The following is a 24,684-nucleotide window of genomic DNA, read 5'->3' on the forward strand; positions in this document are numbered from 1 at the left end:
CATTGAGAAGGTAGAAGCCTATAAATAGCTTAGGAACTTTATTTGTAATCATCAAACAGAATCAAGCAAAAATTCAATAAAAGAGCGAGAAGGTAGAAGCCTATAAATAGCTTAGGAACTTTATTTGTAATCATCAAACAGAATCAAGCAAAAATTCAATAAAAGAGCAAGCAAGTTCTCTTTGCAAAGGTTCTCCAAGTTACCTTAGCTCTCTATTGTTTTTCTAGCTATCTTAGCTAGCATTTTACTACCTAGAATTCGAGAAGTAAGACTGACTAACTTATCTATTTAAGTGTAAAAAGTAGCTAGTGCCGCGCGGTTCGTTAGTAAAAAGACCAAATTCGTGATAATTTGCATTGAAGTTGCTTGGAATAAACTTATAAAACAAAGTTCAAAATGCTACCATACAAGTACGAAAAAGATAAAGAACTTCCTATTTAAGTAGCTAGATATCAACAACTATACATAGATACATACATACATATATATAATTAATTGGGACACAACTAATAACTTGGTTCAAGCTAATTAAATGCTGCTACTATATCAAAACCAAATTCTAATGCATGCTTAATGGCTAATTTACAAGAATGAAGAAGAAAAGTAGTAAATTTTAGTAATTATCAATTTTTCCTTTTTTGGGTGATGAAGTTTTATAATGGGAAAAGACAAATAAGTAACTTGAGATCAAATTCTCAAAGTGAATGAAAACTTAACAAACAAAAAATATGTGCAGAAATGCAGTCACTTTCAAAGCTATAAAAGAGTCAATACCATAACGTAGAAAAATTTAAGCAAAGAGAAAGCAATTCCTCCTCACAATCCGGCGGTAGATGGGATGTCTCCAACACCCTTTTCAAGGTATCATCTGCCTATGGCTATGGCTGCCTCTGTGTACTGTTCTTTTTGTCTTAGAATTTTTTGGAAGTATTTAAGCTATAAATGTATGTATCCTTGTCTTTGAAGGGACATTCTAGCTATAAAATGTTTAGTATTTTTATTTGGTTGTCTCAGGTTCAAATGCTAGAATGTATGACATGGAGAATTTAAGAAATATCTATATTTAATTTAGAAATTTCTACAAAATATTATTATGTAAAACACTTGCTTGCTAGACAAATTTGTCACTATAATAGCACTTCACTTTGTTATTATAGTAACACAAGATTTATGAATGTAGATGATGTCTAATTCAAAATTTTGTTTAAGATTATCAATTAATTTCTTTTAAAACAAGAAATTATTAGAATTAGTGAAGATTCTTTTTGATTTAATGTAGAAAACATATGATTAATAATGTCATTTGTCCTTACATTTAAGGTCTAATTAAAGTAGTCAGTGCATTTATTTTTAAAAATTTGAGTCATTTTTTTCACACTAAATAAATTTTTATTTTTATAGGGAATGTAAAGAAAATGACTGTTCCTATTATGTAGTTCGATCTGTTGACTTTTTTTTTTTTTTTTGAATTCCACCTCTCATTATTATAAAAGAAAATGTCATATATTCTTCACATCTACAATAAAATTGAACCATCTTTTTATTAACTTATTTTTTTAATCTTGAAAAGAAATTTCTTATTTATTATTCCAGATGTAATACACTATATCATTAAATAAATGATCCATATAATTAAAATAAGTCTTCTACTTATTAGAATATAAATCACTATCACTAATAATTAGATTTAGAAAAATTCTTAAATAGAATTCAATATTAACTCAACTAATCATTACTTACATGACTAGTTAAGAAATTTCCTGTATTATATAACAAGTTAATCTTATTTATTAATTGAGTAAATATTTCAAAAGAAACAAAAAAGAAGAAAGAAAGGTCCCACTTGAGAATTTTATTGAGTGGGACCCTAAAGCTAGAATCTTTATCAAAAACCACAAGAGATTGTATTAGTTGAACTAATACGTCCAAGAACCAAACCCACACACACCCCAAATGTCCAACCCTCTCCTCTAATACCCATCTCCCTTATTTTACATCCCACCACCATGCCCATGGCTCCTGCTGCTGCTGACGACTTCACCTTCCCCATCTTTGCCACTGACCCTTTCTCTTCCGGCGTCGATTCGCCTTCTTTATGGCACTTATCTCCTGCTGCCTCTCCTGATCATTCTTGCCATGCGAAACCAGAACAAGAACAGGAACGAGAACAAGGACAGGAAGACAGTGATCAAGAAGAAGACTTCCAAGATTGCTTCCCACTTTATAAACCTGCTCAAAGAAAGAGCTTTTCTTGGGAAGAGAAAGGTTCAAAATATGGTGAAGTTGATGATGGCGATGATAAAGAAGAAAAGATGGACATGCTATGGGAAGATTTTAATGAAGAAATAACATCATTAAAAAGAAGCCAGAGTACATCAAGATTTGATTCTGATCATGATATGGCGAATCGTGTGGGCTGTGTTCATCAACTTCAATCCGTAAAATTGAATAAAACCAGTACTGCTATGGTTTCGCCGAAGAAGCCTGCAACTGCAGGTTTTGTTGTGTTCATCAAAGTATTGAAGAAGCTTTTCTTGCTCCATAATTCTCATCATCATCATCATCACCATACACGTAGGTCTGTGCAAACTCACCATTCTCGCAACAGAAGAGCTAAAAATCGATCATGGTGATCACGGTTCTTTTATCTATATATTCTTAATTAATTAATTTCGTGTATATTCATTTGGGCATTAAAGGGTGCTTCAATTCAAATCTTGGGCTCCAGCCTCCATTACTCTTTGATTAAGACTTGAAAGAAGAAAAAGAACTTCCAGTGACACATTGGCCAATACCATCTTCCCCTGTCTACGATGATTATTTTTATTTTTATTTATTAATGTGGCATCTAAATTTATTTATTTTTTAAATCCTAACCATCTTATTTTTATTTTGTTATAATGTGATATATAATCTTTTTATTTTAAAATACTAAAAAATAGTTTAATAAAAATATATATGCGATATCAGATAAAAATAAATTGTGTAATATTTTTTCTTTTTCTGTTCTAAGAAATATATCTAAATTTAAATTCACGACTTCTTTTTTTAAAATATAAAAATACCCAATACTTGCTTTTATTTGATTTTTCTAAACTAATAATTAACTATTTTTTTGAATAATTTTAGCTGCCCATAATCCTAATTAATAGTGAATACAAAAATAAATTCCTAATTACATAGAATAATTAGAGCATATATATTTTCCAATTTGACTAATTATAAAACAATGATTTTCTCAATTTTTTTCCTCAACTAATTCACTATTTAAAATTACTGTTGCAATTAGGTAGAATGGCATAGAATTGTACCAGCCACGTAGTCTAATTTTGAAGTATGACACAGAGTTGCTTCAACCTTTTTTTTTTTTCTATAAAAATAAAATAAAAATGTATCCTATTTGTTACAAATATTGGTTCACCCTAAATACTAGAAGCATTATAATTGGTAGGTACCACATTCAACTATAATAATCTAAAGTCAGCATTTCGTAATGTTAAGTATTTCTTTTAAAAGTGTGAGGTAAAAAAAATAAAATTATTTTTATTATATAATATGTGATTTATTAATTCTTCTATGAAAAAATATTAAATATATTTTATTGATTTAGGGATCGACGATGGATATATATTTAAGGGTATAATGTCATGCATAATTAGATTCTCCTTATCAAAAGAAAAAATAATAAATTTTTTCAGCTCAATTTAAGTGGGTGTTTCACATGGATGAGACTTCAATATTTTTGTTGTAAATTCAGTAATGCTGATGGAGACACTATTTTATGTACCCAATAAATAAACTTAATAAAAGGCATGAAAATTAATTTGTGGAATTGGTTTCACCATTTGAGAGTAAAAAGCAATATATCTTAAAAATTAATGTAGATAGATCTCTATAGAATAAGGTTGAATATGTCAAAACTTCTTATTTCTAGCATAATCACATAGGTGTATTATTCTTGCATCTTCTATATCAACAGCAATTGCTCAATTAGTAAGACCCTTTTCCTTTTGAGAATAGAGGGTTTTAGGTTGAAGTATATTTTTATTCTTTTTTTTTTTAAATAAAACCAAAGAAAGACATATCGGTACAAATAATAGCAGTAGCTTCAGCTGCTAATGGAGACAATTGAGCATTAAATCTCTTCGCTCTGCCCCTAACATACAACACCAAATCTGTCTCGGATTACTGTGCCTAAACCAGTAATTCCACATGGACAAGTCTGGTCATCTAAACATGTTTGTGATGTAGAGTATTTTAAATAAATTTTCATTTCAATCAAATATATAAATTTTAAAATTTATACTGAGAAAGTTAAATACTATTTACCTTTGAGATTTGGTCTAATACCTGAGTCAGATCCTGTATTTTTTTTATTGCATTAAAACCCTCTTAGACTTTAGTAAAACTAATTATTATCTCGTTCTGTATTAGTCGAAAAACTAAACTGGTAATTTGATCGTTGAATTTATCAAGTATCAAACTCGTCTAAAATTAATTTTATTATTAAATTAGAGTAAAATCTTATTTTTAGCACAAGTTAATTTTATTGTCTAGTTAAAATAATAAATTTAATATTCTTTTTCTTGCTCTAATTTTTTATTTTTAATACAATTTAATTCAAACAAATTTAAATATTTATATTTACAACAATATTATTAAATCACTATATAATTTAATATAAGATAAAATTTCTAGTTATTCTATTGTTATTTTTAATATATATTATAGTTAAACTATATTAAAAGTAAAAAATGAAATTAACCAATCATATCTTAATCTAGCGAAATAATCTAGACACCAAATTGATAAGTACACTCTCAATAAAGCAAATAATGATAATCTTGTCTGTTAAAAATGAAATTCTTTTATCAACTATTGAAATAATATTAATACGAGTAAAGTTTTTATTTTTTTAATATAATTTAATTTTATTGTCTAATAAAAATAATAACTTTTAACTATTTCTTTTACTTAAAAATTTAAAATTAAACTATATAATAATTTAATAATATGAAGTAAAAAATTTGCTTTTAATACGTTCAAAATTTTTTTAGGATTAAATTATGTTAAAAAAATAAAAAAATAAGTGAAAAAATATTAAATTTATTATTTTAGTTAGACATTAAAACTAACTTGTACTAATATAAAATTTTACTTTACTTTAATAATAAAATTCATTTTGTACGAATTTGATATTTGATAATAAATTTAAAAATCAAATTATAATTTTAAATTATCAATTTAAAATAAATTTAGAAAGAATGAATTTAGAATTCGCTTGTAGATTCGCTTGTTAGCATTTTACTTGCAGCAGTGAGTATAATCCTTAAGAATTTTGTCCGAAAAGGGCAGCTTTCAAAGCATTTCTAGCCAAGGAGTCCTGAGACAAGTCAGTTTAGTCGATGAACTGCTGATATGATCACATCAAGAGAAAGATAACTGAAATTACCAAAATTTTAGGGAAAATACATTCCCCAAAAAATGTTAAAAATAGAAGTAGAAACCATATTGAGATATCCACATATAAATTTAAGAGCTCCATATGAGTAATTATCATATGGAGTAACAGTATTTGCTCCTCAAAAATTATAGTGTCTGGACATAAAATAGAGGTGCTGTATCATGTTCTCTGCAGAATGCCAACAACAGTGTTTTCTTAAGATTTTGACCACATGGAGACACCTGCATAATAAATAGAAACACACATTCAACAGCACGCAAAGAGCAATAAAGCCTGATCTACATTGAAGTTTGTGTACGGAAAAGAACTCCCAGGTTAACATTTCTGCGGCATTCCTATGCCAAACTAAAAACGGAAAAAAATAAGTAATAATCAGATGACTAGAGAACCTGATCATCAAATTGATCCTGCGGCGTTCCTATGCCAAACTAAAAACGGGAAAAAATAAATAATAATCAGATGACTAGAGAACCTGATCATCAAATTGATCCTGCGGCACACAACTAATCACATTTATCTGGATTTAACAAACATAACTCTTTTACATAAATGCCAAAACATGAATCAAAGAGACTCGCAGAGTGTAATTCCGATAAGAAAATAGATAATGAACAGTATAGTAGATACAATATACAATACATGTTAAATAATTGATAAAGTAATAGATACTTCTCTTGCAATAGTCAAATTTGAAATAGAAATACCTTGGGTTGATGATGTTATGGCAAGATCAACAATTTGTGATTGGTTTTTATGAATCATATTATATTCTGTAACTAAGACAAAAAATGTCCATGTTAAGGTGAGATTGTGTGCCACCATAACCATACAGAATCCATAGAAAAAATTCTGACAAGTTAATATCATAAACAAACTTAAAAGGGAATGATACACTCAATTACCAATTTCAAAAGGTCTCTCACTAAAAAAAAGAATAGAAGAAAACAGATTAAAATAAATACCCAATGCATCTTCAGATAGGGTGATCATGAGCTCATCGCAATAGAAGTGAGGGGGTCACACTAAGTGAAAAAGGTTCAAAAGAAAGGGGTTATTTCCATGCGCTAGTAGTACAAAAGATCGAGGCTCTAAATCTGCCGGAAAACTTTCTCAGCTGCTTTTATTGTACGTTGGATGTCTTCAGTAGTATGTGCCAAGCTTGTAAACCCAGCCTCAAATTGTGAAGGAGCAAAGTATACACCTTCTTCCAACATTCCCTGGTAGAACCTGGCAAACTTTGCAGTGTCACTTTTCTTTGCATCAGAAAAGTTGTAAACAGGTCCTTCTGTGAAGAAAAATCCGAACATCCCACTTATATGCCCACCACACATGGCATGCCCAGCTTTCTTGCCAGCATCTAATATGCCCTGGATAAGTTCACCGGTGATCTTATCCAAGTACTCATAACTTCCTGGCTCCTGCAATCGCTTGAGAGTGTGAATCCCAGCTGTCATTGCCAGTGGATTTCCACTCAAGGTCCCAGCCTGGTACATTGGCCCTGCAGGTGCAACCATCTCCATAATCTCCCTCCTTCCTCCATATGCACCAACTGGCAAACCACCACCAATGATCTTCCCTAGCGTTGATAGGTCAGGAGTTATGCCAAAATATTCCTGAGCTCCACCATATGACAAACGAAATCCAGTCATAACTTCATCAAAGATTAGAAGAGCATTATTTTCTTTGGTGATTCTGCGGATGGCATTAAGGAAATCTGGTTTAGGTGGAATAAAACCAGAATTTCCTACAACAGGTTCAAGGATTATTGCTGCAATCTCTCCCTTATTTGCCTCAAAAAGTTTCTCGACAGCAGCTATGTCATTGAAGGGGGCCGTTAGAGTTTCAAAGGTTGCTGCTTTAGGAACACCTGGGGAGTCTGGCAGTCCTAGCGTTGCAACACCACTTCCTGCCTTGACAAGGAAAGGATCAGCATGGCCATGGTAACAACCCTCAAATTTGATAAGCTTCTCCTGGCCAGTGAAGGCACGGGCCAGGCGAAGAACACCCATGCAAGCCTCTGTTCCAGAATTGACAAATCGAACCATTTCAATGCATGGAACTGCTTTTATCACCATTTCTGCTAGTACATTCTCTAGAAGACAAGGGGCACCAAAGCTTGTCCCTTTCTTCATTGTTTCAGCCAACGCTGCAAGTACCTGTAGTAGGTAAATATAAGTAGGGGAGCTATTTCACTGAAATACATGGTTTTTTCCCAATAGAGAAAGATCATCCTATTTTGAGGTGTGAAGTGAAAAACTTGAGCTTGAGTTCCAAAGCTTGCTAAATGAAGTTAAATTGGATCAACTGTAGAGCCAGAATAGCATCCAGAGCTAGTATAAAGGGGGAAAAGAAATAAAACCTGATCGTCAGCATGACCAATAATAGCAGGACCCCAAGAACCAACGTAATCAATATACTCATTGCCATCAATATCCCACATGTGAGAACCCTTTACAGAATCCATCACAATAGGCTGTCCACCAACTGATTTAAAAGCCCTCACTGGTGAATTTACACCTCCTGGCATTAGCTCCTGCAAACAAAAATCACAAAAGAAAAAAATCAGCTCGAATTAAATGAATCTGAAGAAATGAAGAACTTGAAGAAAAAAAAAATTACAAAGTAAGTGAATAACGTAATACCTTAGCAACATTAAAAGCTTCTTCAGATTTCTTGAGAGTGAAATTCTTCTTCTCTTCTTCGACAGAGACAGCCATCTTGATACTGCTGCAACGAGAAGTTGGTCTTCTCTGCGATAGATTTGTACATGATAACCCTAATAATCCACCTCCTATTCCTGTGATTGCAGCAGCACCCACCATTTTTTACTCCTTTTGCTGTTGCTATTGCTGCTGTTGTTATCTTTTCGTCAATTCTAACCTGCCTCTCTGTGTCTGTGTGTTCGGTCAATTAAGATAAAGAGATGATTGCAATTTGCAGCAGCCGATGGACTTTTAGAATTGCAGCCTTTTATAGTCTGGGTTGGCTTCAGTTTGGATCTGGAGCTTTGGTTTCCGCCGCTGTCTGTAAGCCCAAATGGCCGCTTCTGTTGCTTAGCTATTGGTCTGTTCATGGACTTAGCTACCGCTTAATCTGTTCACATAGATTTTCGAGTTTAGACACTATTTGGTGAAAAATTAAATATTGATTGTGCCACGTGTCTATAAGATATACTAACCGTTCAAATGGAATTGCCATTTCTATAATCAGACTAATTATAAATTTTTAAACTCTTTTATCATAATTTATTTATATCATAATTGAATACTATTGCAAATAATGTGTTTGATACAAGAAATTAGATTGAAAATAAAAACTAAAGATTTTGATTGAAAAAAAATTAAATATTAATGATAATATCAACATTATTGAAAATTAAAATAACAATTTAGAATTAAAAAGTTTGAATTGAAACAAGGCTTGTATTTGAAAAGTGCTAGAATTGAAATAAACAAAGCTTGAGTAATTGAAAAGGTTTGGATGATTAAAGAACTTGATGTAGAATTTATTTGTTATGCAGTAATTGTTGTTGTTCCCTCTTGTCGTTGTTGTCCCGCTCTTTTTATAGAGATTCTCATGTTTCAGTTTACCTGAGGATCTTGTTCCACTTTGTGTGCCACCAAGATCCCTTATCTCTTTCTTATTTAAAAAATGGGAGTACTTGTCTCTACTCTTTTTCCACTACTCTTTCTTCTTCCTTCATGTGCCTTTAATAACCACCATCCAAGTTAACTAGTTTAATTAATTAAATGAATAAATAAATTTAATTAATTAATTAACTAATTAAATAATTATGGATTTTGATTTTTTGGACTTTTCTTCTATTCTTTGGTCCAAGAATCATTTTCAAGCCCAACAATTATTTAATTAATTAAATTGGATTCAAAAATTCTGCTTTCCAATAGCTTGGGCCTAAAAAATAATTATGGTGCCAACAATTGCCCCCTACGCGTGTATTGGCCAGTATTGATCAATAACACGTGTAAATCAGCTCCATTATTCTCCTCCATTTAACACGTGTAGCAATGCAGTAATAAACAAGCCATCTTTTTTTTATTTCTCTTCTTGGATTTCTCTCTCTACCAATGACACATCTTCATTTCAGCTACCTTGCATTGGAAAAGACAACAGCTTGCTAATCTCGTAGTCTGCTTTTCACTAATTGCACGCTTTTGAGGAGGACGAATATCACACTGTCGCCGCTTGTTCGTCTGCTACTGTCTCTTCTCCATTCAACAATGTTGGTGCTGCATCAGCGATCTTCCCTTCACCAGTCGGTCAATCCTCACTGCCTACTGCTTCAATCAAGAGTCGGTTAGTTTGGTTCAAACTAAAATTATTTTCTATGTATGTAACTTTTTAAGTGAATTGGTGAGATTCTATCTGCATAAATTCTTGGTACTGGAAAGTATACCCACTTGCAAAAAGCCTTTCCAAGTTTATCAAAGAAAAAAATAATAAAGACGTAATTTTTTCTAATTTTTTTTATTTTTATGTATTTATTTGTTTGGTAATTATGTATAATTATATTTAATTACTAGAAAGAATTTTAAGATGCAGCCTGATATATATGAAAAGATTATTTTTCTTTTTAGATTGGATCTCCAAGAATATTTCCAACTTGGGGTTTTGGATCTCCAAGTACCCAATTTATTTGGGGATCTCGAATTTTTTTTTTTAAATGTTACATGGATCCCAAGAACATTTTCAACTGAGCTCTCGAACTGAAAAATTTTAAAATATTATCTAGATCTCTAAGAATATTTCCAATTTGGGGCTTCCGAATTAAAATATTTTAAAATATTATTAGATTCCCAAGAACAATTCTAACTTGGAAAACTACTTGGGGCTCCCAACTTAAAATATTTTAAAATATTATTGAGTCTCTAAGAATATTTCTAATTTGGAAAACTACTTGAGGCTTTACTTTAAATATTTTATTAGTCTTCCATTTATTTATCCATTGAGAAACCATATATTTCTAAGACTAATAAAACATTTAAATTATAACATATTTAGTTTCCACATGCCTATACAATTAGACTTTTATCCTTAAAGCTTCTAACAACTCAAATAATTAAAACGTGTGCATCTGTTTAGTTTTGCAGCTGTGGATCAACGTCCGTTTTACCATTATGATTCTTCTAAGACCATCAACTCTTTCTGTTATAAAGATATAGCTCTTTCTGATTGGAGAGGTGGTTTTCTTCTTTTCTCATTAACTTTGATGTGTGCATACTGCTTCCTCATATTATCTTCAGTGTAGGATATGGTTCCACTGGGTGCCTCCTTTTACATGTGTTTTCTTGCATGTGCTTTGTCTCATCTTGTAGCATCTTTGTCATTCTTTATTCACTCATCACACATTATAAATAAGACACCAAAAAATAAAGGTGGCCATGAGGCCTACTTTTATTTAATTTATGATTGATGATTTTAGAACTTCATAATAGAATAACAAATGATGAAAAATAATTAAAAAAATTAGCCATTTATTTTGACCTTATATAGACTCCAAGAGTAGTAGAAAATATTATCCCAAGATCTTTTCCCTGGCCATAGGTCGGTCTTGTGCCTCATCGTTTATTCTTTTTTTTTTTTTTTTATAGATCTGTTGTACCTTTTGTTTAGTTCTTTTTCTAATCTTACTAGGGAGTAATAATTTTTCTTTTCACAAAAAAAAAAAAAAAATCAAACAAGCTAAGTAATGTACAAATAGTTTGCATAAAGGTATAAGTTTTTCAATAAGACACAACAATTGCAATAAAATTAAAAAAAAATAAGTAGAAATAATTTAATGCCAATTGTGATTTCAACATATGAAATCCATAAATTTTAGTTACCTCCTTGATACATGTTGACATATGCTCCTCTCCAAAGATAAAATTTTCTTTTGGTTTGTCAAATATCACCCCTTTTAAATCACCATGTTGCCTTTGAAGTCTTTCATCTTGTATTCTTATCAATGGTTGGTGCCACTGTTGATTAACTTTTTCATGGTGCTTCGGGTGTTTTTTATGCAATCCCATAGGTAATTGAGGAGTTGGATTCCTACAGACGTGAACATTAGTTCTCTATTTTTGCTTGTCTTTTACCAAGAACTGCTTAGGAACCTATATCTTATGGAAAAAAATTTTATTACGAATCTCTAAAGAATTATCTTCTTTAACCAAGTATTTTTTAGGAATCTACAATTTGCATAATTGTTTTCCATCTAAAGATTTCTCATTTTCTTTCCTCTTTTTAACAAAGGTGACCATTGGAAATGGCCTGTCACTGAGGCGGCCATGTCTTGACAGATCTCTTGGAGAATTGGTTGGTTTCTTCTTAAATTTTTCCTGCTGATGTTGCTTGCCTTTTCCTTTACGAGCAGTTTTAGGAACATCTTAAAGGATTTTTGATGAATGCCCCCTGAGTTCCTTGACAGTAAAAGCTTGATGTAGTAACATAGGCCTACCATTAAAGTGATAATGTGGTGCCTTTATACGATTGTTGTTTTCTTTATACAATTGGATGATGCCCCTCGGGCTCTTCCATATCATGTGCCTTAAATACTTTAACAAAATATCCTGGCCCTTTGGCTCTTTCATATCATTCCTCAACAATATTAGTCATTGTTGAAATAAGTTATTGCCATGATTTTAAGTTGCTTTCGTTTGGTTTTTCATAATCCCTTCCATATCTTTGCATGCCAATTCTACTTAAATCCTGAAATTATCAACCAATAAATGAGTTTTAGTATCAGAATTGTCACTAAAGATAAAAATCCATTATGCCCTTCCACAACAGGTCCTGTTAGTGTGTAGAGGGCATCATGATAATGGTTCTTTTTGTGAGAAACAAGATTCCATTCTTCATATGTATCGCAATATAGATCATAGTATAGAGTAAAACTCCATTCATAAGGAACATTCAGATTATGCCCTGCTGTTATATGAGCAAATTTCAAGTCTTGAGACATGACAATATAATTTTTTAAAAAATATTTTTAGGTATTGATACATTCTTTAGGATGAGTCCCACCGAGCATGCCAAAATATGTTTGGTGAAGAATTGGATATTGAGCGTGTCACGTGTGTAAGGTACACGAATCATTGTAATTGAATTGCGATTTAGCTTCTTTAATCATACTAATTATGAACTCTTAAGCTCCTTTACCACAATTTTCTTAGATTCTAATCAAATACTGTTGGAAATAATGTGTTTGATGCAAAAAATTAAATTGAGAGTAAAAGTTAAAGATTTTGATTGAAAGAAAATTGAATTGTATTAATGATAATATCAGCATTATTAGAAATTGAAATAACAATTTGGAATTGAAAAACTTGAATTGAAACAAGGCTTTTATTTGAAAAATGGTAGAATTGAAATAAACAAAGCTTGAGTAATTAAAAAAGCTTGAATGAAAGAACTTAATGTAAATTTTGTTTGTTGTGCAGTAGTTATTGTTATTCCCCCTTGTCTGATGTTGCCCTCGTGTTTTTTATAGAGATCCCCAAACTTAAGTTTACTTGGAGATTTTCTTCCACTTTCTGTGCTACCGGGATCCATTATCTCTTTCTTCTTTGGAAAATGGGAGTCATTGTGTCCCCTCTTCTTCCACTACTCTTTCTTCTTTCTTTACGTACTTTTAACTAACCACCATCCAAGTTAATTAGTTTAATTAATTAAATGAATAAATAAATTTAATTAATTAATTAACTAATTAAATAAATATGGGTTTGATTTTTTAGGCCTTTTTTTTTATTCTTTGACCAAGAATCATTTCCATGCCAACAATTAATTAATTAATTAATTAAATTAGATTTAAAAATTCTGCTTTTTAATAGTTTGGGTCTAAAAAATAATTATGATGCCAATAGACACATATTATTTTTTATTTGAAACTCATATAAATCTAAATCTGAAAATGTCTGATAATTTTTTAAATAGATCTAAAAATTTTATTTCTCTTAACTCGGATGAAAATTAAAAATAAATTTTCATATTTTTATAATAAACTTAACTTGATCAAAATTTTAAATTCGTATAATTAATCAAGATTGGACTCAAATTTAAATTTAAAGAATCCAAACTGAACTAATATCCACCGACCTCGACTTCCAGCAAGGTATCCTTCGCTATGGAAATTTTTCTTGCCCTTGTTGATGAAAATTTTCTTGTTTTTCACTATTTTAAAAATTTAATTGTGTTGAATGATGAGATAATTTTCACCAAATCACATCAATCAAATATCTTTTTAAAAAAATAAAAAAAATTATAAAATATTAAGTATTTTACTTAAAAAAATATACGTGTGAACTGAAAATTTATTAAAATTAATTGGCAAAAAATTTAAAATTATAATTTAAATCATATATTTTAATAAAACTATAAAAATAGCAACTGATCCGAACTAAAAACTTTACTTTATTATTTTTAAAATTAATAAAGTAACTAAATAGAAATAAATGGCTAAATTCAGTAATGAATTATTTTTGGAAGTCTAGAATAATGTTGATAAATATAGGATCCGACTAAATTAAGAAGCGAAATCCATAAGATGTCAAAACTCATTTTGTTAATATGGAATAAATAATTTCTTCCAAGTGGAGAGATAAGTGCTTATAAGATCCTATCCAAATCCAGTGGGGACAAAGCCACTTTTACACTACAGCTGTTCAACTTCAATCCCCAAAATTTACAACTTATTTACCCTAATTGATTTCTCCACTACATAGCCTTTTCTTTTTCATCTTTTTTATATCCTATGATATTTAATATTTTTATAAAAATATTTTTTAATTTTAAAATATTAAAAAAATAATAAAAATATTAAATACCACAAATAAAAAAACAAAATGTTCAATAATAATAATAAATATCAAAATCTTGGCAACTTTCGTATGAGTTGTTACAATAATAATGAAGTTATAAATTCAAATGTAAAAGAATTTTATGGCGTTTGCGTGCAAGTAAATTACTCATAGGAACAAGATTATTATATGAAAGTAATATTGTTTACGAGTATAAGAATACAAATAAATTGATTTACCATATCTTTATTAATATATCAATTCTATATTTCTTTTTAAGAAAATATGAATTTTCTATTCGTGAACACTAATAAGTACATATTTATTAATATATAGAAATTAATAATAATAAATAATTAGAATAAAAAGTAAAAGAAATTATCTTGCATTATAAGTTTTTTTTTCAAATAAAAAGAGATGTTTGGTTATAATTGTGATAAAAAGATATATATCACCGATTCGATTTATAACAATTTAGTCATTTTTACTCCGATCAACCGTTATTGTTATATTTCTCGTATTTAATAATTGAATTTAAAGTCTAATAATTCAAAATACCATTATTCGACTATTAAATCAATCACATCAGATCAATGACCATTCAATCCAAGATTTAATGCTCAAATGAAATTATAAATTATTAAAATCTAAACTCATATTATCAAACACAAACAATTTGATAATAATAATTGAATCCTTATAATAATATTTTTCAATAATGAATTTTTTTTATTACAATCTATAACTATATATATATATATTTTTTATCTGAGAGATAAAAACATATTCTAAAATCAAATGATGAAACCATAATTATTGCTAAATAATTATGTATTAATCTCTTCCATAAAATTAATCGTATTTGAGAAAGCGATTGCATATTACAATTATAGAAAAAGTATGTTGGATATAGTGAACTATAAATCGATTTTGTTTTATGTCTTTATAGGAACACATTTTATTTACTCTCAATTAATGTCATAAAAGAAGAATAAATTTAATTCAGTATTACCTTCAAAAGAGGAACAACCATAATGCCACCAAAAATATATACAACAAAACTAAAGTAAGATTAAAACTTTAGACAACAAATACCTGAAATTATTTGCAACAAAAACAAAATGAAACACAGAATAAGAATTAAGAAGAACTAGATTTTCACCTAAAGAATTACCCTCCAAAATTCATTAAAAAGAGCCTGAAGCAAACTAACACAAAAACATAAGAAAAAAAAAATGAAAAAGAGATCAACAAGAAAAATCAAAGAAAATAAAGTGGAAAGGGTAGTTTTCGGCTAAAAGTAGCAGATCACAACCTCTTTATCTTTTTTTTTTTTAATTGAAATTGCTGAAAGACAAGAGAGAGCCATTTCTTTTAGAAAAAAAACACTGCAGTAGAGATTCTAAACTTCCTTAATAAGACATTAAAATTAATTCATAATATTTTTTGAGTTCCTGTGGCATATATAGGAAATATACAAACAAAATACACTGAAAAATTAGCCCTATCTGGCCCTGATATTAAGTGGATTTATTACATGGATTTTAAATCTAAATTATTTTCTTGGAAGAAAATAAAAAAAGAAAATACTTATATTAAATACTAAGAGATAAGTATCAAGTAGTGTACTAACAATAACACTATTCAAGTTACCAACCAACTTCCCAAAATCAGGAGCTTCTAGTTCTATTTCTAACTTCAAAGTGTGAATATAGCCAGAAGGGAAAAAGGTAAAGAGAAGGGGAAAAGCAAAATAAAAACAGACAAATAGGGACAAGTTTGTGTGGTCTTGTCTACACTAAAGAGTGTGTGAAAAGTGGACCCTTTATCCATAATATTAGAGAGAAGAGAAAAGAGAAGAAGAAGAAGAAGAGGAACCTGTCTCCTACAGGTACATTCTACATTACTAGTTTGCTACTGCCTTTCCTTTCTTACCATCATCTTCTACTCACCTTCCTATTCTCCCTTTTTCATTTAATCTAATCTAAGTAACCCACTCCAACTGCCCACCAAATCTTACTAGAAGAACGCCCTATTCTTTATTCTTCTCTCTCTATATATACATGTGTTCACACCCACCTCATAATTTCAAAAACCTCTCTAAACCCAATAATCTTTTCTTTTCTCTCTTTCTTGAATCTTGAGTAATCTTGCCTTGTATGATTATAAGAACAACACATGGCTCGCTTTACAAGAATGCTTGCAGGCTTTGACTCTACTCCCGTGGCTGACCCACCGGAATCTGCGAACGTTGAGTCAGATTTAGTAGTGATATTGGCAGCTCTTCTATGTGCATTAATATGTGTGGTTGGACTCATTGCAGTTGCCCGGTGTGCCTGGCTCCGCCGCACTGGCAGTGCTTCTAATTATCCATCTCAGGCTGCTGCTAATAAGGGTCTAAAGAAGAAGATCCTACAGTCTCTCCCCAAGTTTACCTATGGCTCTGCAGCTGCTACTGCTGCAGCAGCAGGTTCTTGCAAGTATGCATCCACAGAGTGCGCAATCTGCTTAGGTGAGTTTGAAGAGGGTGATGAAGTTAGAGTTTTGCCACAGTGTGGACATGGGTTCCATGTTGGGTGCATAGACACTTGGCTAGGATCCCACTCTTCCTGTCCTTCTTGCCGCCAGATCTTGGTGATGGCTAGGTGTCACAAATGTGGCCAGTTTCCTACCATCTCCTCATGCGGTGGAGCTACGGTTGAAGCAGATAGAAAGGCCACAGAAAGTAATAGTAATACTAATGTTAATGTTAGTAATAATAACAATCAGCATGATACTGTTATTGCTGGGTTCTTGCCTTGACAAACCCCACAATTTTTTTTTGGTCACTGAATTTGCCTGATTATCTATGTACAGTTAATTAGAGGTTTGCTACCCTCTACCATAGCTTCCAGCCAGAGCTCATTGCAGTTTCTAGAGTCCAATGAACATGAGCAACTTACTCAATGTTGGTTTTGTACATGATAATTTTGCCCTTTTCTTATATGTTTCATTTTTCTTCTCTTCAATTATCTAGAGATAGTAGTACCTTCTAGATGCTAGAGTCATTTTCCAGGTTGAGTCCACTAGTTCTCTTTTCTAATTAAAAAAAACAAAATTCTTTTATAAGTTAGAAAGTATTTATTCTATAGATAATAAATTTTATTCATATATCATCTTCTCCCTAGTTTTCTTTCTCTTCCAGAATAACAATTAACTCCTTATGTGACACAAAGGTATAAAGTCAAGGAGAATGAATGAAACAGCACTTGCAGCATACTTTACCAATCCTACATGTAAAGCCATTTAGTCTACGTTATTCTTTATTCCTAAACACTGTAATTGATTCTCCATTTTGCACCTTTTTTTTTGGCCCACTTCTACAACAATAGAAATGTATCAGTCACAATTCATATTTATATTCCGTTCCTGTTTTAAACCCAGAAAAATCCAATTATTTAACTTTATCATTCTGTCCTTTGATCCGCAGCTATGAGACATTACAGAAAGGAGTGAAGGAGCATCATTAGTGTTATTTCCATCCAAAAACAGTATTATTTGCATAAACATATAATAGATCATTAGATACAAATACAATAATACAAATAAATAACTAAAGGGCAAGATAGAGAACCTGAAAAGGAAAGATGCTTTTCTGCTGTCTTTAAGATTTAACCCAATCTAATGAATCCTAAGAGACTTTAACTATATAGTGCTGATATTCCAGATGAAGATGTGAAACTGTGATTGTTCTTTATCCCACAGAAAAGAAATGCAGCTACTACTTTACCTTTTATTCGAAGTTCGCATCAGGGTCCACCACAGATCCGAGGTTATCCTTACTGAAACCAAAAAGATAAAAGACAAATCTTGTAATATCAACTAATATTTTTCCCCTTTGACAGCTAAGCATGATTACAAACAAGGACTTAAAAGGACAGACATTTATACCTGTAAAATATGACCGAATATACAAGTGTATATAAAGAATTCCAAGGTTTGTGCCCATCATCCTCTTCAAACATGTACAGCATGGCTTATTATCATTGACTACTCAATTACAGTTCTGCTCTGCCAACCTTCCCTAAACTTTGCTAGAATCCTATCCATCACAAGATGTCACCTTCTGGTGCAACTCGATAGTCTGTGTGCCAGACTCCCCCATACCATTAACAAAAAGCAGCAGTCAAAGTAAAATACCTGTCTCTAATATTCTTTTGCCTACTCTAGGTATGATATGAGATGAACATTTAATATAGTAAAAGAAGTTCACTCTGAAAACAACAGGTGTTCCAAAAGAATTATAGACCTTAGGGATTAAACAGAGCTTGAAAAAAAGGTATCCCCGCAATGCTTACAATCAGATGCAGCAGATCTTTTCCTTTTCTTAAATAATACACCAATCTAAGTATTAAAAATAAAAAGTCAATCTCCAGCAGAACATGACTGCACTGATACTGTCCACATAGTATATCTGCCCCATGTGCAAAAGTAACCAAAAGCAATTCTAATATTTCCACTCTTTCAACATATACTCAATATTTTCCCAATAACTAAGGTATAAATGATTAACCACAAAACTACATGCAACTATTCCTCATCAACCACTTATATTAAAGGTGAAGAAAGCAACAACACCATACACTTCCAAAAGGCTTATTTTTTTTACCTTGTATAAAGAATGATAAGATCATAACCATCAAAAATCATTAATGGGATTCAAGGACTATAAATATCAAATTACTTAATCCAGAAATCGACATCCATTTGATCACTCAATTTCCTCTTCTTCATTGCTGCCACTGCCAAACATGGAAGCCATTTACATGGCCAGTTTTGCTGCCATTTCTCTGCTTTGAAAATCAGGCATACACCGCAAGTTGTCACAAATATTTCCAATCTCAGACATCAACTGATCTAAATCCTCGAATTCAAAAGGTGTAACCTCATTTATTTCTGTGCTTTTACTAGGATCTTCTATGTTGGTTACCACTTCCTTATCATCCTGCAGTTCTATTTTTGATGTTGAGGGCTGTAGGTCTTCGTCAGACTTTTCCAAGACCTCATGATTGTCATCTCCATTATAATTGTTCTGCTCAAGTGATGCCCCCAAATCTGAAACAGCACTAGTATCATTTGCAGAAACCCATTCTACGTGTGTGTCATCCCACAGTTCAGCTGAATCCGCAGACAGAACTTCGTACTCGAAGTCACAATCAGATTCTTCTTCTGACAACTCTGTGAAGGGTATATGAGAACATTTAGTGACCCAGAGAATGAATAAGAAAATAAGTTAAATAACATTACAGGGAACCTTCTTTATAAGTTAATGTTGGCTGAGTTATGCCATTTCCAGATTTTAAAATCATCCCAGGCCACATATGAGCAGAAAGAGCATCAAGTAGATGTTCAACTCCTTGTGAATCGCCACCAGCTGATAAACCTGTCAAGAACAGCTTCATTATCTTGAGGATTCCATAAGTGAAATTAACATATATTACAAAGCAAATATATTTCCTGGTTGATCAGCTCTCTTTCAAACTCTGCTTTAATCCTACCAGAATCTCAAGGAAGGCCTTGACATGTTTGACATCTACTTTTATACCTATGTTTGATCTCAAAAACACCTTTCATTAGTTTGAAAAGTTCCATAACTGCATAATGTTTGTAAATATCCTTTGCGTCATTTACAAATTGTACATGATTTACCAGCACTAAGAGTATAATGCACCCAGAAAAATCGTATATCATCCCAAAGATAGATATACACAAAGCTAGTCGTAATGATAACATAGTTTATTTTTATTTACAGATTCCATTCTATCAGCCAAATTAAGAAAGAATAGAATAAAACAAAAGAAACGACGAATCATTTTTCAAGTACAAGGTGTACTGGAATATTTCTTCTCCTAAGGATAGATATGTAGAGAGGCATGCAGAATGATATTGTAAATTATTTTGATTCATCAGCTACTAGTTAACTTAACCTGAAGGCAAAAGGAGTAGGCCTTACATTTATCAAAATCAGCATTAGAGGCACAGGCTTCAATGTACTCAACATTGTGCTCACTGCACCATTCATTACATGACCTCTTGATCTCCCATGCTGGTACCTCACTGCCCAATAGACAACTTCCTTCAGTTTCCGATATCCCATATTCAGAGAACTCTTTATAAGAATCAGAAGAAGACTTTAAGTTTCAGTAGGCGTCTTCTATATTCAGCATGGACAGGATGACCTGGCATATGACCGACTGTATTCAATGCATAATAATATTTCAAACTTGTGAATATCAATGCGAGATACCCAATCCTGAATTGCAGCAAAAGAAGATAGCTGCGCATAACCATTAAAAGGGGTACATTGAATCAGTACACCACTTTGGATTGCAAATCATAACCCAAGCAGAAATTCAAGCATTCAGGATTAAATTATCAACAAGGAGAGGCTAACATCATTCATGTCAAAAACCATCACTAAAGCAGTGAGGCTACTATAAATTGCAAGAGAATTCGTGGAAAATCCGTTGTCAAGATGAGTCATCCATACAGAAACATCAGCTGTGTAATACTTAGTATTAATAGTCCACCTGATAAAATAACAAAAGCAATGCACATAATAAGTTACTATGGACAAAAATTCGGAGCAGAAACTAAATAAAATATACGATTTAGTATTTTTTTCTAAAAGAAAACCTCACCCACAGGCAAGTAATTCAGTTGATGAATCAGAAGCATCTTCAAAACCCACTGATAATAATCCTGCAACCAGAACATAGCTTAAAACGCTAAAGCCACATTATTTCTTCTAGATGATTAAGTTATTTAACCATTAATTTTATACTTAAAGTAATCAGCTATGTACAGGTTGCAAGGATATCCCAACAGAAGAGTGCGATTTAAAGAACAAAGTAAGGGTGCCATTTTTCGACAAGAACTTAAACTCGATTAATGAACAAAAGAGAATGGAAGGATAATAAAGATAGTTACGGGAGAGGAGCGTCCGTTTGCCAACGTTGGATGACCCGATCATGAAGATTCCAGGTCGGTTCTCTAGAGAGGTAGCGTCTATTTCTTGGCCCATTTTTTGTCAATCAGATTATTCAGAAATTCACCTTTTGATCACTGAGATTTCCTTATTTTTCAAAACCCTAGAAGAAGAGAGGGAAAGATAAATGCAGAACTGCATCATGAATTGGATTAGCTCCGACTACATGCGTAAAATGATCCAAACAGTTCGAATTTAGTTCAAATTTAGCTATGTTGTTTAATTTATTCAACCTCGTTCAATAATTTTTTTTTTTAATTTGATCCAAACATAAAAAAAGAAAAAGCAAATAAATGTTATTAAATAATTCTTTTATCTTTTATATTTAAGTATACAATTATAATTCTTTTTAAAAGATCTTGTAATTTTATTTTTAATCAGATAAAATATTTTTATTTGGCTTTTAAAGGAAATTTTTACTTTAAATTTATTATTCTTTTGTTTTTCTTTGCAAATAGTTTAATAATAAAATTTATTTTAATTTATATAATAAAAAAATAAAAAATATAGAAATTTTTATAAACAATTTAAATTTCATTAGAATTTGATTTGTTATTTAATTCATTATACTTGTCAAAATATCTCTAAATCAAATGGATATCACTAATACAATTTTAGCGAGTTAAACTTGAATGACATATTTGAAGTAGCTCATTTTATTTTCATTTTTAGCTCTGATTTTATTTCTGGTAGTCATTATCGTGTCGTATTTATAATATTAAATTTATTAAGTGAATAATGGATAAATCAAAATAATAAATAAATAATATATATTTATAAATTATATAATATCAAAGCATCCCATCCATAATTTTTTAACATAAGTTGTAATAGTAATGCATAAATTTGTAAATGTAATGATATGCATACAATTATCCTTCCCTAACCGAAGATAGTAATCAAAGGCTTATTTTGTTACACTTTGTAATAAAATTTAATTACATTTTATTTCATTATCTCTGCCAACAATAAACCAACAAGTAAAAAATGATTTACTTGAAGGATTCCATGACAGCCCAGATACCACGAGCAACACAGGCAACACGAAAGTTAGAGAATCCAGCTGCCTGTGTCAGGAACTCAAATTCCTTGGCAGTCCTCTCTTTCCCTCCAGGCTGCATCAGCATGGTATTGTCAAGCCTGGAAACATACTGAGATGACTTGCTTCTCTCTGCTGCTTCTGGCAATACTGCATTCATTATTATAACTTTCCCATTCCCTGGTAACATTTTGTATATGTTCTTCAGCACTCGTATAACTATTTCATCACGCCAGTTGTGGCATGTGTCCTACAAGAATAATAATGTGTACATTGCCATTATTTGGTAGGTTAACTGGTAATTTTATTTCATTTTGCACAAAAGAAAAAAACATATTATAAGGAATATATATATATATATATATATATATATATATATATATGCGGTTTTTTTCTTTTACAATTTTTAGTATAAAATATTTTTTTTTTCAGATAAATAAAGATACGTGTTTACAAATCGTGATAAAAAAAATTCGATCATTAAAAAGTTTCAATTTATAAAAATGTTACCTTAATCATGATTGCTTCTCCGGTTGGAATACCTGTTAGCATATCTCCTCCAACATGTTGAATACCTGAGTGAGTCATTTGAGAAACAAATAGTAACTATAAGGATAATCTTTGATTAAGCAATTATTCAAAATAAAATACCATAAGAATACAAAGGGAGAAAATGTCTAAATTTGACTTAAACCAGTTTTTGATGATGATGATGATGATTACATACGGTTGACAATGTTATCATCTAACCCACAAAAGTCTTTAAACCAAAAGTTTAATGATGGATGACTTTTATAATTGTAGCCTATTAGTTATTGCATATATTTACTTCAGTTTGGTAAGTATAAATACAAAAAAAAAAGTCCATTGTTCAACCATGGTGATCAAGTTAATATGAAAATCATACAGATTCATGCTATTACATATTACCTAAAATTCAAATATAAATTTAAATATTTGGATTTCAAATATATAATCACTTCGAGTCTTAAACTTTTTATGTATCCTGATAGATTTTTCAATTTATATTTTTATAGTATTTAAATACTTTTTTTATAAATAATTTTATCCAATATGTCCGCGTGTAATGGGCATTAAATGTTTTAATTTTATCAAAAATAAAGTTCGGAAGTTAAATTAAATCAAAAATTAAAAGTGATAGTAGCATGGATTCTATCTATAACTATATCATTATTTTTTTTTGTTTTATATGTTCTATTAAAAGTTAGAATGCATTATTGCTCTTTATTAAATTTTGAAAGAAAAAAGGGTAAAAAACAAATGTATTGTAAAAGGAAATAATTAATTACCAAGGATAGGAGGTGCACTTTCTATAACATGAGGCAGATCAAAGTTGATGCCTTTGATGGAAGGGTACTTGGAGATGATCATATGAAGGACTTTACCAGTGCCACCACCAACATCAACCAGTGATGTAATTCCCTCAAATCCTTTATATGTCTCTAAAATTGCATTCATGATAACAGTAGAGAGACCAGCCATTGCCTCATTGAAAATCCTGTTGAATTCTGAATCCTTTTTCATGTATTCAAATATAGATATTCCATGCACCTTCTTGAACATATTCCCACCTTCAAGAATTGCTTCCTTCATGTGTAACCTGTAAACACACATCCAAGGCAACAACAAGGATGTCAAAAGAACTAACCCTTTTCTTTTTTCATTTTTTCACTTTTTCTATATAAATTTTATCTTTTAGTTGTTGATAATGATCCATACCAAACCTGAACAGTAGCTGGGTGAGTAGAAAGGGCGGATAAGGGAGCCAGAGAGCCTTGTTCTTCTTTGCTGCCAAGGAAGAATTTGCAGGCAGGTGTTAGCCCATAAAGTCTTTCAACTCGACCATCATGGAGGGTTCTTAAAGAGGAAGACAGGAGAGAGTGGCTAGCGAAGAGACGCAGCATCCGGTCGATCATGGAAGGAGCATCAGGATTTTTTGTAGGAAGATGAGAGGCAATTTCGGAGGCTGAAACATGAGCTCCTCCAGGGCCTGATTTGGCAATGATACCGAAGAGGTCAAGCTCAATGGCTGCACGGAAGACCATAGGGAAGACATGAGAGCTGGAGAATAGCATCGCATTGAGGCATGATTCTTCTTCTTCTTCTTCTTCTTGATACCTTCTCATGATTGAGTCCATTATCTTGCTTTCTCAACTTTACTTTTTTTCTTTCTTCTGTATATGCTCAGTTCTGTACGTAATTTATAATACAACTTCCAATGTTGCAGGTCTTTTTTTTTACATATAAAAACTGTCATTCAGCAGTAGACGTTTGAAGTCAAAATGTACATTCAGCAAGTTTATTTATTTATTTGTTTATTTGCTCAATGCAATGGATA

At 31.2% G+C, this 24,684-nt stretch overlaps 4 protein-coding genes, 1 long non-coding RNA gene and 1 pseudogene across 9 annotated transcripts; 3 read left to right on the top strand and 3 right to left on the bottom strand.

The window, feature by feature from the left end:
- The first annotated feature begins 1,734 nt into the window (after positions 1 to 1,734).
- On the top strand, positions 1,735 to 2,794 carry LOC8262733. Its single transcript, XM_002526790.4, has one exon. The coding sequence runs from the start codon at positions 2,007 to 2,009 to the stop codon at positions 2,631 to 2,633; it is 627 nt and encodes a 208-aa protein (XP_002526836.1). The 5' UTR covers positions 1,735 to 2,006; the 3' UTR covers positions 2,634 to 2,794.
- A 2,633-nt stretch (positions 2,795 to 5,427) lies between these two features.
- On the bottom strand, positions 5,428 to 8,527 carry LOC8262732 (glutamate-1-semialdehyde 2,1-aminomutase 2, chloroplastic). 4 transcript variants are annotated; one of them, XR_007214797.1, is made up of 6 exons: positions 8,107 to 8,527; positions 7,824 to 7,997; positions 6,427 to 7,620; positions 6,169 to 6,234; positions 5,854 to 5,892; positions 5,428 to 5,685 (listed from the first exon to the last, which is right to left on the bottom strand). XR_007214797.1 is itself a non-coding variant. In XM_002526789.4 (3 exons), exons 1-3 carry the CDS (start codon positions 8,284 to 8,286, stop codon positions 6,553 to 6,555), a joined length of 1,422 nt encoding a protein of 473 aa, XP_002526835.1. In that variant the 5' UTR covers positions 8,287 to 8,527; the 3' UTR covers positions 6,303 to 6,552. The 4 variants fall into 4 exon arrangements, 1 of the variants encoding a protein (XP_002526835.1); XR_001535766.3 differs by lacking the exon at positions 5,854 to 5,892; XR_001535767.3 differs by lacking the exons at positions 5,854 to 5,892; positions 6,169 to 6,234.
- Positions 8,528 to 9,438: 911 nt separating this feature from the next.
- Positions 9,439 to 12,090, top strand: LOC107261857. The gene is made up of 3 exons (XR_001535760.3): positions 9,439 to 9,778; positions 10,565 to 10,662; positions 11,717 to 12,090. It is a non-coding gene; the product is annotated as an uncharacterized LOC107261857 (long non-coding RNA).
- A 3,857-nt stretch (positions 12,091 to 15,947) lies between these two features.
- Positions 15,948 to 17,218, top strand: LOC8262731 (RING-H2 finger protein ATL8). The gene has a single exon (XM_002526788.4). The coding sequence runs from the start codon at positions 16,438 to 16,440 to the stop codon at positions 17,059 to 17,061; it is 624 nt and encodes a 207-aa protein (XP_002526834.1). The 5' UTR covers positions 15,948 to 16,437; the 3' UTR covers positions 17,062 to 17,218.
- A 1,512-nt stretch (positions 17,219 to 18,730) lies between these two features.
- Positions 18,731 to 21,530, bottom strand: LOC8262730 (annotated as a pseudogene).
- A 577-nt stretch (positions 21,531 to 22,107) lies between these two features.
- Positions 22,108 to 24,532, bottom strand: LOC8262729 (caffeic acid 3-O-methyltransferase-like). 2 transcript variants are annotated; one of them, XM_048371377.1, is made up of 4 exons: positions 24,066 to 24,532; positions 23,636 to 23,946; positions 22,836 to 22,900; positions 22,108 to 22,575 (listed from the first exon to the last, which is right to left on the bottom strand). In XM_048371377.1, the coding sequence occupies exons 1-4, from the start codon at positions 24,482 to 24,484 to the stop codon at positions 22,279 to 22,281; spliced, it is 1,092 nt and encodes a 363-aa protein (XP_048227334.1). In that variant the 5' UTR covers positions 24,485 to 24,532; the 3' UTR covers positions 22,108 to 22,278. The 2 variants fall into 2 exon arrangements, with proteins under 2 accessions (XP_048227334.1, XP_048227335.1); XM_048371378.1 differs by having other exon boundaries at positions 22,215 to 22,505.
- Between the last annotated feature and the right edge of the window lie 152 nt (positions 24,533 to 24,684).

Source organism: Ricinus communis, chromosome 2, assembly GCF_019578655.1.
Source record: "Ricinus communis isolate WT05 ecotype wild-type chromosome 2, ASM1957865v1, whole genome shotgun sequence".
Taxonomy (NCBI): domain Eukaryota; kingdom Viridiplantae; phylum Streptophyta; class Magnoliopsida; order Malpighiales; family Euphorbiaceae; genus Ricinus; species Ricinus communis.

What these genes read in the sequence shown, in the direction of transcription:
- LOC8262733 (XM_002526790.4), top strand. Translation starts at nt 2,007, where the DNA reads ATGCCCATGGCTCCTGCTGCTGCTGACGACTTCACCTTCCCCATCTTT.
- LOC8262732 (XM_002526789.4), bottom strand. Translation starts at nt 8,286, where the DNA reads ATGGTGGGTGCTGCTGCAATCACAGGAATAGGAGGTGGATTATTAGGG. An exon ending in AAGCTTTTAATGTTGCTAAG is followed by an intron (nt 7,998 to 8,106) that starts GTATTACGTTAT and finishes TTTTGTTTGCAG; the next exon opens with GAGCTAATGCCAGGAGGTGT. An exon ending in TTGGTCATGCTGACGATCAG is followed by an intron (nt 7,621 to 7,823) that starts GTTTTATTTCTT and finishes TACCTACTACAG; the next exon opens with GTACTTGCAGCGTTGGCTGA.
- LOC8262731 (XM_002526788.4), top strand. Translation starts at nt 16,438, where the DNA reads ATGGCTCGCTTTACAAGAATGCTTGCAGGCTTTGACTCTACTCCCGTG.
- LOC8262729 (XM_048371377.1), bottom strand. Translation starts at nt 24,484, where the DNA reads ATGGACTCAATCATGAGAAGGTATCAAGAAGAAGAAGAAGAAGAAGAA. An exon ending in CCAGCTACTGTTCAGGTTTG is followed by an intron (nt 23,947 to 24,065) that starts GTATGGATCATT and finishes GTGTGTTTACAG; the next exon opens with GTTACACATGAAGGAAGCAA. An exon ending in AAGTGCACCTCCTATCCTTG is followed by an intron (nt 22,901 to 23,635) that starts GTAATTAATTAT and finishes TGACTCACTCAG; the next exon opens with GTATTCAACATGTTGGAGGA.